General features: G+C 41.5%; 1 protein-coding gene across 1 annotated transcript; it reads left to right on the forward strand.

Moving 5' to 3' along the window:
- Nucleotides 1–557: 557 nt before the first annotated feature.
- c9h2orf80 (chromosome 9 C2orf80 homolog) lies at nucleotides 558–26,394 on the forward strand. The gene is made up of 8 exons (XM_078229239.1): nucleotides 558–1,555; nucleotides 6,610–6,691; nucleotides 10,528–10,610; nucleotides 13,334–13,421; nucleotides 16,641–16,718; nucleotides 21,805–21,889; nucleotides 24,668–24,783; nucleotides 25,793–26,394. Exons 2-8 carry the CDS (start codon nucleotides 6,665–6,667, stop codon nucleotides 25,844–25,846), a joined length of 531 nt encoding a protein of 176 aa, XP_078085365.1. The 5' UTR covers nucleotides 558–1,555; nucleotides 6,610–6,664; the 3' UTR covers nucleotides 25,847–26,394.

The raw sequence follows: 26,394 nt of genomic DNA on the forward strand, positions 1-26,394 counted from the left end.
CACCCCCTGCTATTTAAATTAAACCTTCCCGAGTGGCACTAGCAAACCTCCCTCACGTTTTTTCATTATTTACTCATCAGAAACATGTTTTGGAGAGAAAACAGTTGATTAAAAAAAACAGAATCTGCCATCAGACCTGCTGAGATTTTCCAGCATATTCTGGGGGGTTTTTCAGGTTCCAGCATCCACAGTAATATGTTTTTATTTTTGTTGATAAACAATAAATGGACTAGATACAGGAACTATTCTAGGTTAAGGACTGAACAGACCTAAGAATGGGTAATTAACTTTATTGTTCATCTTTGTCAAGCCAACTAATTTATTTTAATGCAAGCAACTGATGCTGCTTGTGATATGTTTGCTGTGTGCTTTAACCTTGGGACGATTGGTCAGCTCTTTTTCAATGAGGTGGAGAGTATTCAATCGCAATAATAACTTGTGCCATGTAGATGGACAGGCATTGGGAAGTCAGGAGGTATGTTTCTACCTTAGAGTTCCCAGCCTTTGACCTGTTCTGGTATTTATATGGCTGGTCCAGTTCAGTTTCTGGTCAATGGTAACCCTCAGGATGTTGATAGCGGGGGATTCAGCGATAGTAATGCTATTGAATGTCAAAAGGGAGTGGTTAGATTCTCTCTTGCGAGAGATGGTCACTGCCTGGCACTTGTGTGGTGTGAATGTTTGTTACCACTTGGTAGCCCATGCCTGGATATTGTCTTGGTCTTACTGCACGTGGACACAGACTGCTTCGGTGTGTAAGGGGAAAAATACAAGGGAGCACACTTTAAAATGGCAATACAAGAAAGCACACTTTAAAATGGCTGCCTGGCACATAAAGGGTTAACTGGGAAAGAAGCCAAAAAAGCAGACAGGCTCCTGCTGTTCAGAAATCACTTTAAGTCAAAACTTAACAGACAAGCCATTCCCAAATCACAGACAGTGACTCATAGCAAACAAACACCTCAGGAAGCCAAGCCAAGGGTCAAAACATCTTTTAAGATAAGGAAAACCCGAAACAAAGAGCTTAGATTAACGTTAGGGAAACGCGGGAAAATATGAATGCGAGGAAACCAATTAGCACCTGAATGAGACGAAACTGACCATTGACAGATACAGACATGAGGAAATGTACCCATTCATATTATGTTAAATGTCTATACCTGCTTGTACTCACTTAAACGATGTGATAATGTTCGAATCACCGGTTTACCTATTGTGTAAAGGGTATAAAAATGAACCGCTCCCAACATACTAGTGAGAGAAGGTTTGCTACAGACATGTGCCTTGTCTCCACGGAGCTCCGTTTAATAAATCGTATTTTCTGAATCTCGAAGTCTGACTACTAGTGGATTTTTCCCACAACAGGTGTACTGAGCATTATACAGTCATCAGCAAACATCCCCATTTCTGACTTTATGGTGGTAAAGTAGCTGAAGGTGCTTGTGCTTAGGACATTAGCTTGAGGAACTTCTGCAGTGATGTCCTGGAACTGAGATGATTGACCGCCAACAACTACAGCCATCTTCCTTTGCACTTGGGGTGACTCTAATCTGTGGTGAGTTTTTCCCCTGCTACCCATTGCCTTCAGTTTTACTAGGGCTCCTTGATGCTGCACTTCATGCAAAGATGTGCGAGTTAAGTTGATTGGCCGTGCTAAATTGACCCTAGTGTCAGGGAGATTGGCAGGGTAAATATGTGGGGTTATAGGAATAGGGTCTGGGGGGGGAATTTGGTCAGTGCAGACTCAATGGGCCAAATGGCCGCCTTTTGCACTATAGGGATTCTATGATCCTATCATTCGTCAAATGTTGGCTTAAGTCAAAAGTAGACCCTCTCACTTCACCTCTGGAGTTAACTCTTTTGTTAATGTTTGAACCAAAGCTGTAATGAGGTCAGGAGCTGAGTATCTAACAGAACCCTAACTGAGTATCAGTGAGCAGGTTATTGTTGTGTCAGTGCTAATTTATAGCACTCTCGACAAAACCTTCCATCCCCTCTCTGGTGATCGAGACTTGACTGATGGGGCAATAATTTGCCCGATAGGTTTGTCCCACTTTTTGTGGAAGGCTCATTCCGGGATGATTTTCCACATTGTATGGTAGATGCCATTGTGTAGTTGTACTGGAACAGCTAGGCTAGAGGGGCAGTTAGTTCTGGAGCACAATTCTTCAGTACTACTGCCAGCATGTTGTCCGTGTAACATCCGCTGTATCAATGCCTCCAGCTATTTCTTGATAACGTGGAGTGAATCAAATTGGCTGAAGATTGGTGTCTGTGATGTTGAGGACCATAGGAACAGGCCGAGGTAAATCATTCACTTGAGCCTTGTCTTTTGCACTATGCTGGGCTCTCTCATCATTGAGGATGGAGATATTGTGCAGCCTTCTGCCTTTTGTTGTTTAATTATCCACCACCATTCAAGATTCTGGGCATAATTCTCTAGTCCCGCCCATGACAGGAATTGTAGCGGGCAGGGGGCGGACCATGCAACGGTCCATTAACCTCGAGTGAGATTTTCCAGTTTTAGGGCAAGCGTGGCCGGAGAATCCCGTCTTGGATCTGAGAGGACTGCAGAGCTTTGATCTGTTGGTTTAGGGATTGCCTTATTCTCACTATTGCGTGCTGCTTCTGGTGTTTGGCATGCATACAATCCTTTGTTGTAGCTTAAGCACATTTACACCTCATTTTTAGAAATGCCAGGTAGTAGTTCTGCCATTCTCAGTTGGACTGCTCAAGATTGATTTCCTGACTTTGATGTTCATGGTGTAGTGAGGAATGTGCTGGATTATGAGGCTTTGATTTGATTTATTATGGTCACATGTATTAACATACAGTGAAAAGTATTGTTTCTTGCCCGCTATACAGACAGAGCATATCGTTCATAGAGAAGGAAACGAGAGAGTGCAGAATGTAGTGTTACAGTCATAGCTAGGTTGTAGAGAAAGATCAAATTAATGCAAGGTACGTCCATTCAAAAGTCTGACAGCAGCAGGGAAGACGCTGTTGGTACGTGACCTTAGACTTTTATATCTTTTTCCCGATAGAAGAAGGTGAAAGAGAGAATGTCCGGGGCGCGTGGGGTCCTTAATTATGCTGGGTGCTTTGCCGAGGCAGCGGGATGTGTAGACAGAGTTAATGGATGGGAGGCTGGTTTGCGTGACGACCTTTTGTAGTTCCTTGCAGTCTTGGGCAGCGCAGGAGCCATACCAAGCTGTGATACAACCAGAAAGAATGCTTTCTACGGTGCATCTGTAAACGTTGGTGAGAGCCGTAGCTGACATGCCAAATTTCCTTAGTCTTCTGAGAAAGTAGAGGGGTTGGAGGGCTTTCTTAACTATAATGTTGACATGGGGGAACCAGGACAGGATGTTGGTGATCTGGACACTTAAAAACGTGAAGCTCTTGGCCCTTTCTAGTTCGTCCCTGTTGATGTAGACAGGGGCATGTTCTCCTTTACGCTTCCTGAAGTCGGTGACAATCTCCTTCATTTTGTTGACATTAAGGGAGAGATTATTGTTGCCGCACCAGTTCACCAGATTCTCTATCTCATTCCTGTACTCTGTCTCATCATTGCTTGAGATTTGACCCACTACGGTGGTGTCGTCAGCAAACTTGAAAATCGAATTGGAGGGGAATTTGGTCACACAGTCACAGGTGCATAAGAAGTATAGTAGGGGGCTGAGAATACAGCCTTGTGGGGCACTGGTGTGGAGGTGGTGTTGCATATCCTTACTGATTGTGGTCTGTGAGTTAGGAAGTTCAGGATCCAGTCGCAGAGGTTACAGACAGTGGTTGAATACATTTCTGCTGCTGATAGCCCACAGCGCCTCATGGATACCCAATTAAAATAGGAGATTTTCTGGTCTTGATTCTAACTTGGCATGGAGGGAGCATGTGGATTGCGCTAAATGGCTTATGAATCAAATGAGATTCCAGATTTTTAACTTCTTAGTGATCTGAAAATTAGGTTTTCCTGCAGAGTTATTTTCTTGTACTGTTCTATTTCTGAGCACACCAATACACTATTGTCAAAGAATTTTAGAATTCAAAGGAACTGGCTATTCTGCCCAAGTGGTCCATTAAGGTATTTGTGCTGAATACAATCGTCCTTCTCAGCACATATATGGCATTGTTTCACTATGCCCCTCCCCCTCTGCCCCTCCCCCTCTGCCCCTCCCCCTCTGCCCCTCCCCCTCTGCCCCTCCCCCTCTGCCCCTCCCCCTCTGCCCCTCCCCCTCTGCCCCTCCCCCTCTGCCCCTCCCCCTCTGCCCCTCCCCCTCTGCCCCTCCCCCTCTGCCCCTCCCCCTCTGCCCCTCCCCCTCTGCCCCTCCCCCTCTGCCCCTCCCCCTCTGCCCCTCCCCCTCTGCCCCTCCCCCTCTGCCCCTCCCCCTCTGCCCCTCCCCCTCTGCCCCTCCCCCTCTGCCCCTCCCCCTCTGCCCCTCCCCCTCTGCCCCTCCCCCTCTGCCCCTCCCCCTCTGCCCCTCCCCCTCTGCCCCTCCCCCTCTGCCCCTCCCCCTCTGCCCCTCCCCGGCCCTCCGTCCCCCCCCCCCCCGCCCCCGACCCCCCTCCCCCGACCCCCCTCCCGCCCCTGCACTGTAGGGACGGCCCCCCCTCCCCCCTGGAGTCACCTGGAAATTACACTTAATTGAATAAAGATGAATTGTATTGCTATTAATTCAATATTAGCATGTAGGCTGTTTTTTATGCACGCTATGAAGCTGGAACAACATTACCGATAGAATTGGTGTCAATATTGATAGAAAAATATTCATCGAATCCCTCCTGCGCAGAAAGAGGCCAATCATAGAATCATACAGTACAGAACAGGTCCTTTGGCCCATCGAGTCTGCACCAACACATTAGAAAAACCTGAAATCCCACCTAATCCCTTCTGCCAGCACTTGGCCCATAGCCTTGAATATTATGACATGCCAAGTGCTCATCCAGGTACTTCAAGTCTGCACCAATTCTCCAATAGGGCATCCCACCCAAGCCATATCCCCCTAACCCCACATATTTATTCCACTAATCTCCCTAACCTATACATCTTGGGACACTAAGGGGCAATTTAGCATGGCCACCTAACCTGGACTGTTGGAGGAAACCGGAGCACCCAGAGTCTGTTCTCCACACAGACATGGGGAGAACATGCAAAATCCACACAGACAGTAATCAGAGGTCAGAATTGAACCTGGGTCCCTGATGCTGTGAAGCTGTTAAGCAAAATTGATCATACTTACACAAAATGGAGTGATAGTCTTAGCTATGTTCTATCAAGGCACTTGAGACTTCTCCAAGCATTTGGTTAAAATGTCTGAAAACTTCCCTATATTTATAAAATCAATATCTCTTAGTTGTCACCTATTTGAAGGTAACTTGGCAAACTAATTAATTGGGAGTACAATGCTGTGAGAGACGTGTATGTAATTTAAGCCCAGGGCACCTGTTGCCATTTGTGTTTACACCAAGGTTTCCTAGCAACAAGAAAAGTACTTTGGTTTTTTGGATTGAGTTCAGAAACCAGAGTATCGTCTTTCAGTAGTAGGGAAATTGCAAACGCTACGAAGAAGGCATCCTCTTAGTATTTATCCTGCAAACGCTTTCTGATATCAGTCACTCTAAATTACATTTCTAGAAGCCTAGAGTACATTGCATATTAATTTTTAGGGATAGAACTGCTGTGATCCTGGAACCATTCTGTATTTGAGAGAAATATTATTCAGGTAACCTGCAATTACTTTCAAGATTTTAAATTTGAGAAGAGCAATGGCCATGTATGAATAACATTGAAAATGGCTTGTCAGCAAACTCAGTTGTCTGTGGTAAGCTTTGCAGTATTACTCTAAGTAAAGAAACCTAAACTTCATCGCAGAGGATGAGCTAAAGAATATAATACCCGGTCTTCGTGCGCAGAGTGACTTTAGCAGAACAGGAATGTCACTGAAAGTGGAAGAAAGGAGAATAAAGAAAGAAATTGAAAGATTATTGTACGTATCAAATGGGAACTCCCTCTCTAAATGTTGTGTTTTATGTGTGTGCTTAAACAGCAGCTTAAGGTGAGAGAGAGGGGAGAAAACGTTTAATTTGAAGGGTTTCAGAATGGTTGATCACTTCTAATTTTCACATCTTGCATTAATTAGTGTGCTGAAGGTTTACATGATCCCACAGATGCTGGCAGTCCTCTAGTGCTTATTAAAAGTGGAAATTCTTCCCATGTGAAGTCTGACAAGATCACCGACAAAAATATTTGACCAACCTGGTTGTTAACAACTGAACTTACTCTTGCTGTGAGCATCATTATTATGCATACTTTCTACCAGTGGCCACTGATAGCAATCGAGTGAGCCCTTTGTATGATTATTTACATGTAATTTCCCATCTTTTTAGGGCAGGAACCATGGGGCCAATTATGCTACCACAGTTTGTCACCTAGTGCAGCATAGACTAAGAATCAAACCCTTTTTTTGTCTGTATTACTTACAGTTACATAGGTCAGTAAAGCACAATGATCTTTTATAGATCATAAAACTGTATTTTTAATGAGAACATTGGAGTTATGGTCACCTGCTGTACTTCTCTCATGTAATCAGCATCTGTTTCTGTACAAAGGAAAAATTATATTGGCACCAGACTTCGTGAAAACAGCTTCGATCCCAAGGGAAAAATGGAGTCAACATACTTCAATGATTTGGTAAAGCTATAAACAATAGAGATAATTACTACTAACTAGTTAATCTGAAAACAATGTTGATTTCTTTGAATATTCCTTTATCAGGAATTCACAAAATGAAATATTATTCAGGTAAATGCACTTATTTTCAAGTTTTCTTGAAAATCTGCTTGAAACCCTTTATTTTTTTATTCATTCTTGGGACATGGGGTTTGCTGGCTGGCCAGCATTTCCCTAGTTTCCCGAGGGCAGTTGAGAGTCAACCATGCTTCTGTGGCTCTGGAGTCACATGTAGACCAGACCAGGTAAGGATGGTAGATTTCCTTCCCCAAAGGGCATTAGTGAGCCAGATAGGTTTTTACGACAATCGACAACGGTTTCATGGTCACCAGTAGATTCTTAATTCCACATATTTTTATTGAGTTCAAATCTCAACGTCTGCCATGGCGAGATTCGAACCCAGGCCCCCAGAACATTAACTGAGTTTCTGGATTAATCGTCTAGTGATAATACCACAAGGCCATTGCCTCCCCTAAATATCTTAGTGAGAATGCAGGAATTAATACCCAAACAATATTTATGAAATGTGCCAAACTAATCCTTAACCTTAATTCCTTGTCAAGAAACCATATGTGGTTCACCATTCAATATGTGCTTGTAGTTAATAGTGCCTAGTGACTTGCTGAGTTGTCAACTATTTCAGCATTTACACTAGCAAGAGTACTCAGTGAATTAATTAATCTAACCAATTATTAAAGGAGACAACAACATCAATAGTTAACAATCCTTTATTAACCTTAAAATGATAGTTAGCAACACTTAAAAAATTAATAGAGTTAACTGATGAACCAAATAACAGATTAGAAAGGCAGTTCAGTAATATCACTGTATTTCAGCATTAATTGCTTGCTGAGATTCACATATTTGATGAAGATAGTGAGGGACTATGCCCCTTGGATAATGACAAGCTAACAGTACATTTGATAATTTTTCAAATAGATCCGTGTTTATGCGCTTGTAGTCAGCCATGTGTCCAGCACTATTAATGATTGCATTCTTTACAGTTGGTGAACTTGTTGCCTAGTTTTCCTTCGGGATGGTGAAAGCTTACGGAGACATCAGAGATGAACCTCTGTTGTTAATGCTAATTATTCTCCTGGAACGTCTCCAAGATAAATTCATCTTCTACACTGGTATTTTTACTGAACTAGTTGTCTTAAATCTCGCCTCTGAATCCATGGAAACCTGCACCTCACAGTGGCATGCTTTTATCTGCCAGCTGTTATGACCCCAAATCTGTTATCCCAGATGAGATTTGTTAAAATTCCAGATATGATACCCCGAGTGTTTCCGACTTCCATTATTTGGCGGTCTATAGTACAGTCTTAGCAATGTGGATGTCCCATTGTTTAATTTCTGACCTTAACTCAAATGGCCTGATTTGATGTTCACATGTTGTCCCTCCTCACAGCTGAGAGTGCTTTGTTCATCAATAATACTCCATCCTACCTTTTTATCCCACTCTCTATCCTGCCAGAACCTTTATATCCAGGGATGCTGAGCTGCCATTTTTGTCCCTCCTTAAGCCATATTTTCCTCATAGTGATGATATCATGCTTCTCTGGATCTATCTGTGCCCTCAGTTTACTGGCTTTATTTCCGCCCCTCACACTCTTCTAATCCCTTTCACTGTTTTCCTCATGACTCAAGTAAGTAGAAGATATTCTTCATTTTGATAGTATTCATCAATATGAGGGTCGCCAAAAGCTTAGCTCTCCAATTATTAACATCTCACATTTAGCAAATTCAGATACAGCACAGTTCAATCCAGGGTAAAGTTTCCACCATTTTGTCCAACAACATATTAGCTACAAGTCAAAGCATTATTTAATTCTGCCTTGGTACTATTGTTAAATTACCTTGTACACAAAAAACTACTGAAATTAAAACGTAGAAAATGAGCTGCTTTTTTCCTCCTTTCTTGAGGCAGTAAACCATGCAAGAGTACAGTTCCATGAGCTCTCAACTTTTGTCCAAGTGTTAGTCTCACCTATACAGATAGTGATTGTTAGCAGCTATTTAATCATGGGTGTCTGATCCTATCTACACCCCATGCCGACACCAGATAGCAAGCAGGAAAAGAGCAATGATTGCTTTCACCTCTCTAGTACATGTACAACAAAGCTAATTTAAGTTTAATCCCATAAACAAATACATTGTAACGTTAGTAAACTACAGATAATGAACACCCTGTGACAGAGCGAATAAAACTCCCCGACATTTCCACTTCTAATCAATTATGCAATATGTAATTTGATGTGTCCTCCCAAAGAAAGGTAATTGCTGATTAAAAATGAATGCAATAATTAGGAAACAGAATTCATTCTATATATGCTGCATTTACAGGAAGCAACTTACAGTACTTAGAAAAAGTAAAAGCAAGATCTGAGTTGGTTACTAATTTAAATTATAGTAGTGCCACCCATGTAGAATGACTTCAAGCACACAGGAAACTTCAATCTCCATCCAGTTAGTCACTCTTTTTGGACCTGATTAGCCATAAAAACTCAAAATCTTGTAAATTTTCTCTAGTGGCCATCTATATTAATCCTCTTCCATTCTGTTTTCCCATAGATCTCAGCTATAGCTTCCCACTTTGGTACCATTCCATCACTGTCCAAGGGTTCCAAACCAACCTCGAGCTAAAAGCATTATTAATAACAATCTTCTCTTCATACCACTATCAGCCAAAATACATTATGCATTCTGAATTGGTTTGTAACTTATAGAGAGAGCATCAATTGGAAAATGGGGGTTTTAAACGGCTTCTTAGATCAAGGCAACAGATCACTTCTGTTGATCACGGCACGTGTGCTACAGATGAGAAATATTGGCTGCTACATTGGCTTAATTTTCATAACATACATAGTTTCATAGAAATCATAGAAATCATAGAAACTCTACAGTACAGAAAGAGGCCATTCGGCCCATCGAGTCTGCACCGACCACAATCCCACCCAGGCCCTACCCCCATATCCCTACATATTTACCCACCAATCTCTCTAACCTACGCATCTCAGGACACTAAGGGCAATTTTTAGCATGGCCAATCAACCTAACCCGCACATCTTTGGACTGTGGGAGGAAACCGGAGCACCCGGAGGAAACCCACGCAGACACAAGGAGAATGTATTTGTGATTGTACAATAAAAGGTTCAATTTATTGGGCTTTTATTATTTTAAAGTATTACTTATAAAATCTTTCACATAAACTCAGATCTACCATAGAATAACACAATTCCTATAGTACAGAAGGAGGTAATTTGGCCCATCAACTCTGCACCGACTCTTCTAAAGAGCATCTTATCCAGGCCCACGCGCCTCTGTCCTATCCCCTGCACATTTACCTACCTACACATCTTGCCACCCTAAGGGGCAATTTAACATGGCCAGTGCACCTAACCTGCACATCTTTGGACTGTGGGTGGAAATCGGAGCACCCGGAGGAACTCATGCAGACACGGGAAGAACATACAAACTACACACAGACAGTGGTGGCAATATTTTTCCAGCACTAGAATTATACATTAATATTCTGGGGAAAAATGTATATATGTTAAAAGGGCAGCTGTGTTTACAGTCTTGTGATATGAGCATGGTCGAAGTCAAATGTTGACCGAATAAAGAAGAGTTTAGCCAAGTGCTAATCATTCTGTTCCACATTTAATTGACTCTCCAAGAGCAATCACTCTAACTGTGCATGATAACAGTAAGCAGTTTATAAACATGATACAGAGATAATCCTATTGGATGGATTAAACAAATTTTAAAATAATCTCATAATCTTTATTACACAGGCACATTATGACTTAGCGATCAATGTTGCTTTGCTTTGGCTAAATGAAGAGGAAAATCAGGAAGTTCTTAAAAATGAGAAAGTGTGAGTACAATCTGTCACAGATAAAAGATGTCAGTAAATTATATTTCATCATAAGACAGACCACGTTTTACTAATCAAATTATTAAACAAACAAGTGTCATATTTTCCTTAGTTGAAGAAAAGCCACCTATCCATTTTTGAAGAAGAAAGAATTCTCAGAACATTATGCAATACAAAACAAATAAGCTGTTAGTATTGTCTAAAAGCAGGCTCCCAAAAGAGTTCCTGTTAGAACTAGCAAGGATATATTGTTTGAATTATTTTTAATTATTAATTACTTTTTAAAAATTACTTTTGCGGGATATGGGCATCGCTGGCTAAGCCAGCATTTATTGTCCATCCTTAATTGCTCTTGAGAAGGTGGCGATGAACTGCATTCTTAAACTGCTGCAGTCCCTGAGGTGTAGTTACATACTTGGTGCTGTTAGGGAGGGAATTCCTGGATTTTGACCCAGTGAAAGTGAAGGAACAGCAATATACTTCCAAGTTAGGATGGTGAGAGGCTTGGAGGGGAACTTCCAGGTTGTAGTGTTCCTATGCATTTGCTGCCCTTGTCTTTATAGGTGGTAGATGTCACGGGTTTGGGAGGAGCTGTCGAAGGAGTCTTCATGAATTGCTGCAGTGCATCTTGTAGACATTGGATATTGATGGTGGAGGGACTGAATGTTTAAAGTGGTAGGTAGGGTGCCAATCCAGCAGGCTGCTTTGTGTTGGATGGTGTCAAGCTTTTTGAGTGTTGTTGGAGCTGCACTTATCCAGGCAAATGGAGAGTATTCCATCACACCCCTGACTTGTGCCTGGTGGATGGTGGACAGGCTTTAGGGAGTCAGGAGGTGAATTATTCACCTCTGACCTGGTCTTTTACAGTAAGAAGTCTCACAACACCAGGTTAAAGTCCAATAGGTTTATTTGGTAGCACAAGCTTTCAGAGCACTGCTCCTTCATCAGGTGAGTGAGGACTTGTGTCCACAAACAGGGTATATACAAACACAAACTCAATTTACAAGATAATGGTTGGAATGCAAGTCTTTACAGGTAATCAAGTCTTAAAGGTACAGACAATGTGAGTGGAGAGAGGGCCAAGCACAGGTTAAAGAGATGTGTGAATTGTCTCCAGCCAGGACAGTTAGTGAGATTTTGCAAGCCCAGGCAAGTCGTGGGGGTTACAGATAGTGTGACATGAACCCAAGGTTGAGGCCATCCTCATGTGTGCTGAACTTGGCTATCAGTTTCTGCTCAGCGATTCTGCGTTGTCATGTGTTGCGAAGGCCATCTTGGAGAATGTTTGCCCGAAGATCAGAGGCTGAATGCCCGTGACTACTGAAGTGTCCCCCAACAGGAAGAGAACACTCCTGCCTGGTGATTGTCGAGTGGTGTTCATTCATCCGTTGTCATAGTGTCTGCCCATTGGTCTCCCCAATGTACCATGCCTCGGGACATCCTTTCCTGCAGTGTATCAAGTAGACAACGTTGGCCGAGTCGCAAGAGTATGTACCGCGTACCTGACGGATGGTGTTCTCATGTCAGATGCTGGCATCCGTGTCGATGATCCGGCACATCTTGCAGAGGTTGCTGTGGCAGGGTTGTGTGGTGTCGTGGTCACTGTTCTCCTGAAGGCTGGGTAGTTTGCTGTGGACAATGGTCTGTTTGAGGTTGTGCGGTTGTTTGAAGGCAAGAAGTGGGGGTGTGGAGATGGCCTTGGCGAGATATTCGTCTTCATCGATGACATGTTGAAGGCTCCAATCACCACAACCATTTTCCTTTGTTCTAATTATGACTCCAACCAGTGGAGGATTTCTCCCCTGATAAACTTCTACTGAGTGAATGACAGTAAATTTCTATTGAGTGAATAACCTGTTTATCTCAAAATATATGCGTCAGGGATTTATGGATGAACCACACTTCCACAGCTTTCATTGTAAATGAAAAAAATTCTGGGATCTAAGTAGTTTATAATGTAGTTTAGTTGGCTGTTGCAATGTGTCAATCCTGAAGCACATTAAAAGTAGATATTGTATTGTTTTATATAAATGCTGCTGTAAATAATGTGTTGTCTGGGCAAAAGCATTTAGAATGATGTTAGGATATCTTGTATACACTAATTAATATGTTAGTACAAATTTAATCAGAACATGAAAACTGGTTTAATTGCAATTTATTTAATGCAAGTGACATGCTCTCAGAATCATAGAAACCCTACACTGCAGAAGGAGGCCATTTGGCCCATTGAGCCTGCACCAACAACAATCCCACCCAGGCCCTATCCCCATAATTCCACATATTTACCCCATTAATTCTTCTAACCTACGCATCCTGGCACACTAAATTTAGCATGGCCCATGCACCTAACCCGCATATCTTTTGGACTGTGGGAGGAAACCGGAACACCCAAAGGAAACCCACGCAGACACGGGCAGAACGTGCAAACTCCACACAGACAGCGACCCAAGTCGGGAATCGAACCCAGGTCCCTGGAGCTGTGAGGCAGCAGTGGTAATCACTGTGCCACCATGCCAACTGATCACTCCTTTGCATATCTCTCTGTCAGCGTACAAACTCGATATACAGGGATCTGATGTTGTTTAGCACACTCTACAATGCAGAATATGATACTATTATGAATCATAGAATCATAGAAATCATAGAAATGGTGTTTAATGGTGTTTAATGTGAAATGGCTATTATGTTTCTAAACTAGGCCTGATTCCATCCCATGTTTCTAGGGTCATTTCAAGTCGTACTGGCTCGAAGTACCCAAATGAAATGGAAAGAGAAGCAATGATCCTTTCTTCTTTTGCTGGAATTCTGATGGCAAGTCAACGTTTAATTTAGTGGAGAGATGTATAATAGTTTTTATTGTGATGAGCCCGAATGTTACATTCATAGATACAGAACTAAAGCAGTTTAAGGAATTTCTCTTCTGTAATTGTCTCAGTCATCCAACTCCATCATAATTTATGATCTGAAGTGATCTTAAATAATCTGTTTGTTGTGGATCATACACCTTCTGCTCAGTGTTTGCCTCTTCTTCCCCAAGGGATCTATTTCTAAAAAGAACAAAATAAAAAGAAGTGTAAGTTTTATTCTTTTAAGTGAACCCTCCAGAGAATCACCGATTCAGAAATCTTTTCTAAATTGGGCATTAACATGGCTGTCAACTTGGAGGGAGATTAACCTCAGAAGTGCATGAGACACTGAGGACTGGACCTTCCCATCTTGAATTGGGACGGAATGGAGGCAGGATGACCAAACAATGGCAGCTGATTAGCATGTCTCCTGCCTCTGTTTCCAGCACCAGCCATTTGGTGTGGCACAGGAAAGTGCATGAAGGTCAAACTGTGCCTATCAAAGCTTCAATTAAACTAAATTAAACTGTTTCCCAGGGATTGGTATTGGGACTCCTGCTTTTCCTGATATATATTGATATATTTTGTTGTTTTAAAGTTTGCGGATGACACAAGACTTGGAAGTATTGTAAGAGGGCAGTGCAGATCTTCAAAAGGACATGAACAAGTTGGTGGAGTGGGCAGATAGGTGACAGATGAACCTCGATGCGGAGAAGTGTGAGGTGAAGCATTTTGGAAGAACATGGAGAGGCAATATAAAATAAAGGGTGAGGGTGCAGGAGCAGAGGGATTGGATGTATATGAGCAATGCTCATTAAAGGTAGCAGGACAGGTGGAGAGAGGAGTTAATAAAACATGTAGCATTCTGGGCTTTATTCATAGGGGCATAGAATACAAGAGCAATAAAAGGTTATGCTGAACTTGTACAAGATACTACTTAGACCTCAGCTGGAATATTGTATACTGTTCTGGGCTCAACAGTATAGGAAGGATGTAAATGCATTGGAGTGCAGAAGACGTTTACAAGAATGGTTCCAAGGATGAGAAACTTCAGTTATGAGGATAGATTGAAGAGTTTGGGACTCCTTGAAGAGAAGGCTGAGAGGAGATTTGATAGCGATGTTCAAAATCATGAGGGAGCTGGACAGAGTAGATATGGAGAAACTGTTACCATTTGTAAAAGGATCGAGAATGAGAGGGCACAGATTTAAAGTGATTTGCAAAAGAGGCAAACGTGATGTGAGAACAAATTTTTCGCACAACGTGTGGTTCAGTTCTGGAATGCACTGCCTGGAAATGTGGTGGAGGCAGGTTCAATTGAGGCATTCAAGAGAGCATTAGATGATTAATTGAATAGAAACAATGTGCAGGGGGTATGGGGAAAAGGCAGGGGAATGGCACCAAGTCATGATCTTCATTTGAAGAGCTGGTGCAGACATAGGAATTAGGAGCAGAAGTAGGCAATTCAGTTCTTCGAGCCTGCTCCGCCATTCAATCAGATCATGCCTGATCTCTTCCTGGTCTCAAATCCACCTCCTTACCTGTTCCCAATATCCCTTTAACCCAATTTTAAAATCAGATATATATCTATCTCCTTCTTGAAACCATTTGACGATTCAGACTCCACCGTACTATGTGGCAGCGAATCCCACAAATTCATCATCCTCTGCGAGAAGTACTTCCTCCTCATCTCAGTTTTAAATCTACCACCTCTTGTTCTTGATTGCCCCCAGGGAGAGAAATTTAGTTTACGTTTACTTCTAAATCCCTTTTAGTATTTTATATACCTTGATCAGATCCTCTCTCATCCTTCTAAACTCCAGCAAATATAAGCCCAAACTGTTTAATCTGTCCTAATACATAAACCCTTTCATTCCCGGAATCAATCTGGTGAACATCCTTTGAGCTGCCTCCAATGCCACCCACATCCTTCCTTAAATAAGGAGACCAAAGCTGGACACAATACTCCAGATATGGTCACATCAACACCCTGTACAATTGCAACTACACTTCTCCATTTTTATACTCCAGTCCTTTTGCAATAAATGCCAACATTCTATTTGCCTTTTTAATTATATGCTATACCTGCATACCGACTTTCTGTGATTCATCAACATAGACACCCAGATCCTTCTGCCTGGACGTATTTTGAATCTGTTTTCCATTTAGATAATTTGCCTTTCTATTTTTTTGGCCAAAATGGATAACCTTATAGTTATCCACATTAATTTTTAATTCTTTAAATTTTTCTGAGCATTATTCCGAACAAGGAAAGCAAATAGGGGACCAATAGCTAAGCCAGAGACTGAGCTTCCCAGCAATAGGAACTGATTCGGAATTACGGAATTTACAAATGCTTGAATTCGCAAGTTTCATGGGCAGAATTTGCTAGTTCCTGGCTGATCTGTTCGTGGAGTGCTCTATCATGAGGGAGACAAGTGGGATGGTTTATCCTGTATTGGAGACATAGAGCAACTGGAAAGTCCATTTTTTTGGATCATCCAAGTCTCTTCAGCAAAGAATATTTGTAGCATATAAAGATCCAACAGAATGTCAAAAATCTAATGTGAGCAACCAACAATCTGTTTTGATAATGCACTGTGACTGCTTTGGAAATTCAGACAGTGCAGTCCTGCTACCTGTTATTAAAATAATACTACTGCAATATTACAGATGCTCTATTTGTTTCCTAATATTGTAATCAAAACATTTTCAGCAATTAATATATTAATATCTGTGAATCATTGCTGAAAATTATTAAAATGTGAAATGAGAGGAATGCACAGATATAGCGAATATTACAAAGAACAAAGAAAAGTTCAGCCCTTCGACCCTCCAAGCCTGTGCCGATCATGATGTCCTAACTAAACTAAAAAAAACCTTCTGCCCTTACTCGGTCCGTATCCCTCTATTCCCTCCCTATTCATGTAACCATCCAGATGCCTCCTTAAATGTTGCTCATGTGCCTGCTTCCACCACCTCCTCTGGCAGCGCGTTCCAGGCACCCACCACTCTCTGTGTGAAAAACTTCCCTCACACATCTCCCTTAAACTTTCTCCCTCTCACCTTGAACCTGTGCCCCCTTGTAAATGACACTTTTACTCAGATTGCTTAGCTTATTTCAATCTTATGTTTTTATCATGAAATGCTCCTGTAGTCCTTTGAAAGGATTATCCGTTTTCAGAACAGTATACCACTAGAAGACATCCTCAAGGTTTACAGATATAAACCCTCAGTTACTCAGTTCTGTAGGACAATTACGGTAAGATATCTTATGTATGGATAAAAACAAAAATAATTTGCGATGACTGTATTCTTGATCATTCTATAGATCTCAACTATATTTCAATCATTAGCTGCAGAAATATACTTGTTTTTTAAGTCATCAAGCCTTTGCATTAATTGCAAAATTGAGTACATTATTAAGCAGTTAGATATTGTGAGATTATAGATCAAATAATATATTGAAAAATTGTTATATATTTTTCTTGTGTTCGTTATGACAATTTGGCTTTAAAACTCAAAAACATGCATCACTATTTAATATTGCCACTAGGTTGTACTCTTTGACCACAGAACACACAATCCTTTACCGCAGTTAACTCTGATGTAGAGGCACAGATCAAATCCTTGAGTAACTCTGTTGGTTTCAAACTATCCCTTTAATGTTACTCATTGACTTTAATAATCTTTTCATTCCTCTGAACTGTTAGTGGTTGAAACATGTGTAAATTGTTGTAGCTGTTATCACTTCTGTCACTTCGTTCGATGTAAATATACATGTGGAGGCAACTTCTGGCAATCATCTTGATTGGTATTATTCATTCATTCAATAATTCAGTGTGATTGATCTTGTATTGATTTCTGGACAGCAGTATTGTAGGGTGATTTAGATGCTGGTTTACCCAAAGTTAAAGGAACAGTAGATGACTCTCACACTTGACCCAATTATCCTACTGTAAACCTATTTAATATCCTTCTTAGAAAGCGTGTTCAAAATCTCTGTGACTAGCTACAATGAATCCTGCATGCCAATGCCACGTTTTCAGGGAATTTTCATAATGATTTAGTCACGCAGGACTCAAACCTCCTGTTCAGGACAGATCGCTAAATGACATATCCTTGCAGCAACTAGAGCAGTTACTGGGATATCTAAAGGGGTTCTGAAACTGTTTTTTCTTCCTTAATCAACCTGGGAGGTCACTTCAAGGTGCTGCCAAGTGGGCTTGGAAATGAATGGAAATAGAGCCCTTAGTGGATGTGGACCTGGTTGTTGAAGAATCTGCAATTCAGCTTTAAGGATTAGTACTTAAGGATTCTTATATGCTGGTTGCTTTGAAAGTTTGTTGAAGATTATTCTTAATGCATTCCCTGAGGATTTAAGTGGTACCCTTTGCAAACTTCCATCACTATCTCCTTAATCTGCCTGCCGACTCCAATCATTCCATACATAAACATTACTGTTTCTGACTCCCAATAACATGTATCACATCACCGTAACCAGGCTTCACAATATTTTTTCTGCTCAACAAACAATAGAACAAAAATAAAATGCATGTTACAATTTTACTTTACAACTACACGGATAAAATCAGTGCAATATTATCTTCACGGTTGTGATCTCCCCATGGGGTGACATGGGGTGTGAAATTGAGGAAGGTAAATGGCAGGGGCACAGAGCATGGGATGATCAACACTATCATCATTATGTTCCTCTTCATTATCTTCCAAAAACATTGATATCCATCATTATCATCTAACCATCAATCTTTTTGTCATTTTTCTTGTGCTGGACCTGTGGTTTAATGGGTATAAGCGTAACAGACTGCTCTGTGTTTGTTGCAGATTGGTTGTTTAAAGTGCATTCAGCTGTAGTTGCCATTCTTGATCTTGTCGTTGCTGGTTTGCCCTTCCAGCAGCTCAAGCGTTTGCTCTGCAGAATCAGCTACGGCTCTCAAATCCTGCAGAGTAAATGCTTCTAGCCTTGAAAGCTTCTAGCCTGTTGAAAGGTTTGCATTGTAACTGTCTTAATGCAAGAAGGGCTTATGGAGGGAATTCCAAATACAGCTTCTAGGTGGAAGATTTATCGAACAATTGAACTAGAGCGTACTGTGAATGAAGAATTATAGCTTCATTTAAGAAGTGAGTGTGATTAGTTGGTGGGGTCCTGCGATGCCAAATGGGAAGTGGAAGGTTACTATTCCTCTCCATTGCTTACTTTTGTCAGACCATTAAAGATTTTCCAGCACTGGTCTACTGTCCTGGGGGTGAGAGAGGAAGCACTCAGCATAAACTGCCATTTGACTCAACTTGGCTCTGATAACTACCTTTGGTAGCCTCCTTCCTGCAAGTCCAGCTCCAATATACATACTGGAGATTGTGGGAGGCGGGAGGTGGGGCTGGGGCTGGGCCCGGGAATGGTCGGGGGGCCAGTGATCAGGCTGTGGGGGGGGGGAGGGTGCTATCAGTGTGGGGCCACTGCACATGCGCCAATCTCGGCACTGACAGATCAGCACGAGTAGTAGCCCGCTCAGCGCACTGATTTCAGCCTCTCCAGCGGGAATAGTCCCCACCCCCTGAGATTTAATGATATTAACGCTGGTGGCCTCTGGTGCACAGAGTGTGAGAGATTTTTCTCTGAACTCCCACTGAAAAATTCAGCATGAATTACTCCAGTTTTCACACGAATTCGACACTTAGAATTTCTTTGGGAGAATTCTGGCCCATTTCGGGGTGCGTGGGGTCCTTAATTATGCTGGCTGCTTTTCCAAGGCAGCAGGAATGTACACGGTAAGAAGTCTCACAACACCAGGTTAAAGTCCAACAGGTTTATTTGGTAGCAAATACCATGGTATTTGCTACCAAATAAACCTGTTGGACTTTAACCTGGTGTTGTGAGACTTCTTACCGTGTTCACCCCAGTCCAACGCCGGCATCTCCACAGCAGAAATGTAGACAGAGTCAATGGATGGGAGGCTGGTTTGCATGATAGTGGATGTGCTAGCTATGATTTTCCAAAATTATTTAGATTTGGGAATGGTCCCATCAGATTGGAAGTTGGCAAATGCAGTACCATTTTTCAAGAACGGAGAGAGAGAGAAAACAGGGAATTACAGGCTAGTTGGCCTAACACCATTGTTTGGGAAAATGCTGGAATGTATAATTAAGGAAGTCTTAACAATGCACTTAGAAAAGTGTAGCTAGATTTTCAAAAGGCATTTAATAATGTGCCACACAAAAGGCAAGATAAGGGCTCATGGAGTTGGTGGTAATATATTAGCATGAATAGAGAATTGGTTAATGGACAGGAAACAAAAAATGGACAGAAATGGCAAGTTGGCAGACTATGACAAGTGGAGTGCTGCAAGGATCAGTCTTCTGGCCTCAGCTATTTACGATGTACATTAATGACTTAGATGAAGAGACAAAGGGTAATATATCTAAGTTTGCTGATGATGCAAAGCTAGTTGGGAAGGTGAGCTGTGGGAAGGACACAGAGAGGCTGCTAAGAGATGTAAGCAGGTTAGGTGAATGGGCTACAAGATGGCAGATGCAGTGTAATGTGGGGAAGTGTGAATTCATTTCATTTTGGCTGTAATAATAGAAAAGCAGAATATTCTTAAAAGGTGTGAAACTTGTAAATATTGATGTTCAGAGAGACTTGGGTATGCTTGTACAAAAAAAAGTGGAAAGTTAGCATGCAGTTAGAGCAAATAATTAGGAAGGCAAATAGAACGTTGACTTTGCAAAGGATTGGAGTACAGGAATTGAAAAGTCTTGCTACAATTGTACAGAGCTTTGTCAGGTGACATCTGGAATACAGTGTGCAGTTTTTGTCTCCATAATTAAGGAAACATGTGCTTACATTGGAGATGATATGGCAATGGTCCATCTATTAGATTGGTCCCTGGGATGAGAGGATTGTCCTGTGATGAGAGGCTTAGTAAATTGGGCCTATATTTACTGGACTTTAGAAAAATAAGAGGTGATCTCATTGAAACATGCATGATTCTGAAGGGACTTGAGAAGATAAGTGCTGAGAGTTTTTTTTTCAGCTGGTTGGTGAATCTAAGACACGGGCATGAACTCAGGATAAAGGGCCGATCATTTAGGACTGATGAGAAATTGTTTCACTCAAAGGGTTGTGTATCTTTGGAATTCTCTATCCGCATTCACCTGACACAGTGATTTCAGGCAGCCCTGTTATCAATAATCTGCATTCCTGCTTGTCAGCTGTGAAAATGTTAAAGTGGCCTGGTCATTTTAATCTCCATGCTGCCCCACCCCATCCACCTACCCACCACCCCTGTCACCTGGCAGGATTTTAAATCATTGGAGCGCTCCATTCTACCGCAGAGATTTCCCTTTCTCCCTGTCAGAAGCTGCAGGTGTGTGACCGTGCACCGTGGACACTGCCAAGGTGCATGGCTTAAAGGGGGGCTGAGTAGGGGGTCTGAAGGGGAAGGGGGGCCTGAGTGAGGGTGTCTGAGGGGGACGGTGGCTGAGTGGATGGTCTAATGGAGAGGAATTGAAGGGCATCTGAATAGGGGTTGGGTTGGATCACCCTCATGCCTGTGTAATGTGGGAGGAGGGGTTTACCCATTGTTTTGGGGTGCAGGGGTGGATGCCCCTCTTTGGTAAGGGGTTGTTGGTGATTCTCCCCTGATCAGTGGGTGGGGGCACCATTTAATTTTTTGTGGTAAAGGGGGGCCTGTCTCTGAACATTGGCACCCTTTAAAAATGGCCACCGGGTCTCGGAATAGCGGGGCTAGCCGGCGGGTTGCTCAAAATGAGCTCATCAGCACCTCTCAGGTCAGTGAATTCCATCTGAAAGACGGTGCTAACGGGAAATACTCTCGTTTTTCCAGCAGCATGGACACTTAGTCCCAACTCATGGAATTTTACCAGACATCAGAAGAGATTCATCTGATTCATTTTTCTTCTTCTTTTTCATGAGATATCCAATGGAGATTTGGAATCTTTGCATATGATATCTGTGTTACTAAGTCTGTCTGAACAAACTTTGAGTCTTCAAAGGAACATGGTGCAATACCTCAGTTGTTGCCAATGTGTAATATTTGCCCAGATAATTTCCTTTGTTTCAAGTATTTCCGATGTGTCTAGTTAATACTCTGGTCTCGTTTTCATCATTAATAATAGCTGACATAAATCAATTTCAAGTATTGATTTAATATTTCAAGTTAATATACCTTGATGTGTTGTGTTGGCTAGTCTAATCTGTCAGAATGAATTAATCATTTCCTTAGACATACGTGAAGATGCTGCAATGTATGTTTGCGAGATTGGATTTTCAGAGGACCGTGTAACCTTTTATTTTTCTTTTCAAGAGACATGTTCATTCATCTAGTCTGTCGCTGCATCCTTTCGCAATGCTGACTGCAGTCTGTGCAGCAAAACATCCTAGAAAACAAGGCGAGTGAGGGTAGTGTGGAAATTAAGTTGTAATTCCAGCTATGGCCAAATATTTAATTCACTTTGTTTTGCAAGATTAAAAATGCTCACTTCAAATAAAGCACAATGGGGTTGCTGGGACTTGTGAAACTATAGTTAAAAGCAGTAAAAAACTGCAGATGCTGATGTGGAAATTAAGTTATAACAACAACAAGGCAACTCTGTCAGCGAGAATGGAAAAAAACTTGGCAAACAAGGCCTCATTTGAGGTCAGCAGTTGCGCATTCAGGAAAAGAGACTAATCTAACCTTGTGTCAGTTTCATAAACACTGCATTCCCGGCCTTGGCCACAGGATGAAACAAAGACAAGTTACCATGACAAATGTCAAAAAACAAGATATGTTGACATATTACGTTAATGAAGGAGACGGGTTTCTATTGGATAAGGGCAAAAAGCTATGCTATGATTGGTGGACTATGTATACAAATGAAGTATTAGAAAGTGGCTCATTTCTCATTTGCTGTAATTAACTATAACTGCTCAGTATTCGTATCAATCAACAGAACATTATAATGAAATTCACTGTATCTGTTCTCCTTGCTAGCAAGTGATAAAAGCTTAGGAGATTTGAGTACTCACCATGCATTGTCCAGTTAATCCTCAAACGTGGCCTTTTCCCAACTTCTTCCCAGTTAAATCAAAGTTGGGTTTAGTACATAAGTAGCAACTGTATTTTTTTTCACCCTCTAAACTATGCCAAGTTGGGAAAACCTTGATTTTCTATTATTCATTCTCAGGATCTGGGCATTTGGTGGTGAGGCCAGAATTTATTGGCCATCTCTACTTGCCCTTAGAAGGTGATGGTGGCCACCCGCTTGATCAGTGAGCAACAATTTGATTCAATTAAAGTAGTTTCAGACAACAAATAAATGTTAACCATGTTTATGTGGCACTTGAGACTCATGCAGAGCAGACATTAATGAGCAAGACAGGTTCCTACAAAATATGACAGCTTTCTGGTTAACTCCTGATATCGTTGTTTTATTACCAGATTTCTTAAACTGAATTCACAGTCAAATTCTCAAACTGCCAGGAGTGAGGTTTGAACATATGATCTCTGGGCAATTAGTCCAGTAACAGAACCAGTAAACTATTGTACCTCTTGTTGTGAAGCTGAGTTTGGAATTTGATGTTGATAAAGATGTAAAAAACTGTGCAAATGCTAGAGGAAAAAAAAACATTGTGTGGTCCCTTTAAAGACTGGTTTTGTTTCAATGCTTGGAGGTTTAAAATGCAAAGTGCAGACAGAGTCCAAGCTGAAACATTTATATCAAAAAGTCAAGCGGTAGTCTTGACAAAGACAACCTGTTTTTTTTTAAATTTTGCCCAATCAATTTAAAGCAGGCACTCAGCTACCAAGAACCTATAACATTTGAATTTAATAGTGTTGACAAAATCAAACCAATCCTATTGTAGGAAAATTGATAGGTCATCATGGGTATAAAAGAAAATGCAAGGGGGAAAAACGACAGTTAGCGACTGCCATCTCTCAGGTCTCGAGAGGGAGAGAGCAGCTTTCCACACTGCCAGCTTCAAATATCTCAAGAGAACGCACCATGTAATTAGCAAAAGATACCAAATCAAAAAGAACTTACAGACAGAGAAATCAACTGAGAAACTCCAGAAGATTCAGAAATACACAAAACCTGGTTGTATACTTTTTTTGAGAGTGACTAAATTCTATTATTACTTTTTTTAGTTAATGAATGGATATTGTATTTATTTGAACAGCATTCCAGTAGAATCTTATTTTATTTGGTATGTTATTTATTTAAAGGTCCCTGTTTGTTAAATAAAGAAATTGTTAAATGTTCATTTTAAAGTGAGTGTCCATTAGTTAACCACTAAATATTACTGAAGGACAGTTCACGTTCCCACACACTTTTAACAGATTATGAGGTGAGGTATTCCTCTTTGGGGGATTCGGCACTACTCCTCAAAAGGGATCAACCTTCACATCATAACACTCTAAATTGCTACTGTCATTCGCATTATGTTTTGCCAATTGTTGGCGTTTTGCGTTTGCTATTGAGGGACAAAGTGCTGCTCACAAAGTCACAAGAAGGATTTCAACCCTAGATGAGAATTAAGCCAAGAGTTGTATTGATTTATACTGTGTTTACAGTCATAGAATAGAATCATAGAATCTTTACAGTGATGAAGGAGGCCATTTGGCCCATTGAGCCTGCACTGACAACAATCCCACCCAGGCCCTATCCCCGTAACCCCACATATTTACCCTGCTAATTAATCCCCTGACACTAAGGGGCAATTTTAACATGGCCAATCCACCTAACCCACACATCTTTGTACTGTGGGAGGAAATTGGAGCACCCGGAGGAAACCTATGTAGTCAAGGGGAGAATGCGCAGACTCCACACGGACAGTCACCTGAGGCTGGAATTGAACCCGGGTCCCTGATGCTGTGAGGCAGCAGTGCTAACCACTGTGCCACCGTGCTGCCATTTGGAAAATTTTAAAGAAAGGTTCAATCTGTCATTTTTGACTTCCCATATAAGCAATGTGTAATTTAACTTCTCCTTTCCAGAAATCTTTTCAAACAATTGCCACTCGGGTTGCTCAGGGCAATTAGGGAGAGGGAATAACTTACATGTAGTTATAACATGTAGCTACAACCAATCACTGGAAGTGGCATCAATGTAAATCTCAAACAGTGTTTGTCAGTGTAACTCATTTGTTTTATTTTTAGGTGTTCACTGTCTTTTTCTCTTAAACAGTTATAAACCCAAAAGGAGGGAAAATTGCCGCAAAACAGAACTTCAAGGATCCATCTACAACAAACCAATTAGTTAACCAGCCTGGTGATATTTGCAGTGGTACACAGCAGAGTGCAGTATGTACAATTAATACTAAGAACTTTCAGGAACAATTGTAGTTTTTACCAGACTGATTCCCAGAATAGCAGGACTGACATATGAAAAGAGACTGGATCGACTGGGCTTGTACGCACTGGAGTTCAGAAGAATGAGAGGGGATCTCACAGAAACATATAAAATCCTAATGGGACTGGACAGACTAGATGCGGGAAGAATGTTCCTGATGTTGGGGAAGTCCAGAACTAGGGGGTCACAGTCTAAGGGTAAGCCATTCAGGATTGAGATGAGGAAGAACTTCTCTACTCAGAGAACCTGTTGGAATTCTCTACCACAGAAAGCTGTTGCGGCCAATTCATTAGATATGTTCAAGTGGGAGCTGGACATGGCCCTTGCAGTTAAAGGGATCAAGGTGTATGGAGAGAAAGTGGGAGTGGGATACTGCAAATGCATGTTCAACCATGATCATATTGAATGGTGGTGCAGGCTCGAAGGCCTACTCCTGAACCTATTTTCTATGTTTAAGGGAGTAGCAATTGTTACCACAAGTTTTAGATGGGTGACTGAGGTGCAGTCTCATCAGCCACTGATAAATTAACCTCTGCTGACCCCCCCTTTTGCACACCAGGTCAAGTTTATGTACAAATGAACAGTGACCAGATAATGCACCACTGATTGAGCCATTTGTGTGAAGAAAACAATGTACTGGAATCATGTTGGCCAAAATTCTCTGTCCGTTCACATCAGCATTATTCTCCAGTCCTGCCGATAGCGCACCCCTGCCTGCAGGTTTCCCACCGGTGCAGGGTAACATCAATGGGAATTCTCTGGTGGGACCAGAGAAACCTGTTGCAAGCAAACAACGTGCCACCTCCCACCAGCAGGAAACATGTGGCTGGGAGGCTGGAGAATTTCATCCATCATGTTTACTTTTAGGTAGTTGTTTAAAAGATAGTGGAGATGTGAATATGAGCAAAATGTTACTAAAGCATTATAATAATGGTTGTGGAACCCTGTATTGTCCAACAGGACCCAAGTGACCAGCCTGAAGAAGAGAAAGTAGAAGAAGAGAAAAGCCTCTAACTAGAGTTAGAAGAAGTAAATAATCAATTTGCTATCGTTAATGAAAACAGTCTCATACCTCACAAAGAAGAAACAATCCCAGTGCTGAGGAATTTATCACAGCAATTTTTTTGAAGTTAAAAAGCAATTAACATTTGAAATAAGAGCAATCTTCGTAAAAAGCAAACCTTTTCTCCCCATGTCTCATATATTCTAAACACAATTTGTTTCTAAAAATGATTGAATTTACAACACTTGAATATTATGAAAATCTGCGCATTTGCAATTTATAATTCTGGTGTTAAATTATAATCTGGGATTGATGGGGAAGGGTGCTGTAATGGATATGCAAGATGGTTGCGGTGATTTGGCAAAGTAAGATGGAGGAGTGTGCAATGTATGCATATGGTTGCATAAGATCAGGGATGTGTACTGGATGGGGGTTGTGTAATACAGATGGCAAATAGGGGCACGTCTAATCGATATGTACAATGGGGGCGTTTGCAATGTACACGTAAGATGGGGTGTGTAATGGATATATAACATCAGCAGTGTGTACTGAATGGGGA

Source organism: Mustelus asterias, chromosome 14 (genome assembly GCF_964213995.1).
Source record: "Mustelus asterias chromosome 14, sMusAst1.hap1.1, whole genome shotgun sequence".
In the NCBI taxonomy this organism is placed as follows: Eukaryota; Metazoa; Chordata; class Chondrichthyes; order Carcharhiniformes; family Triakidae; genus Mustelus; species Mustelus asterias.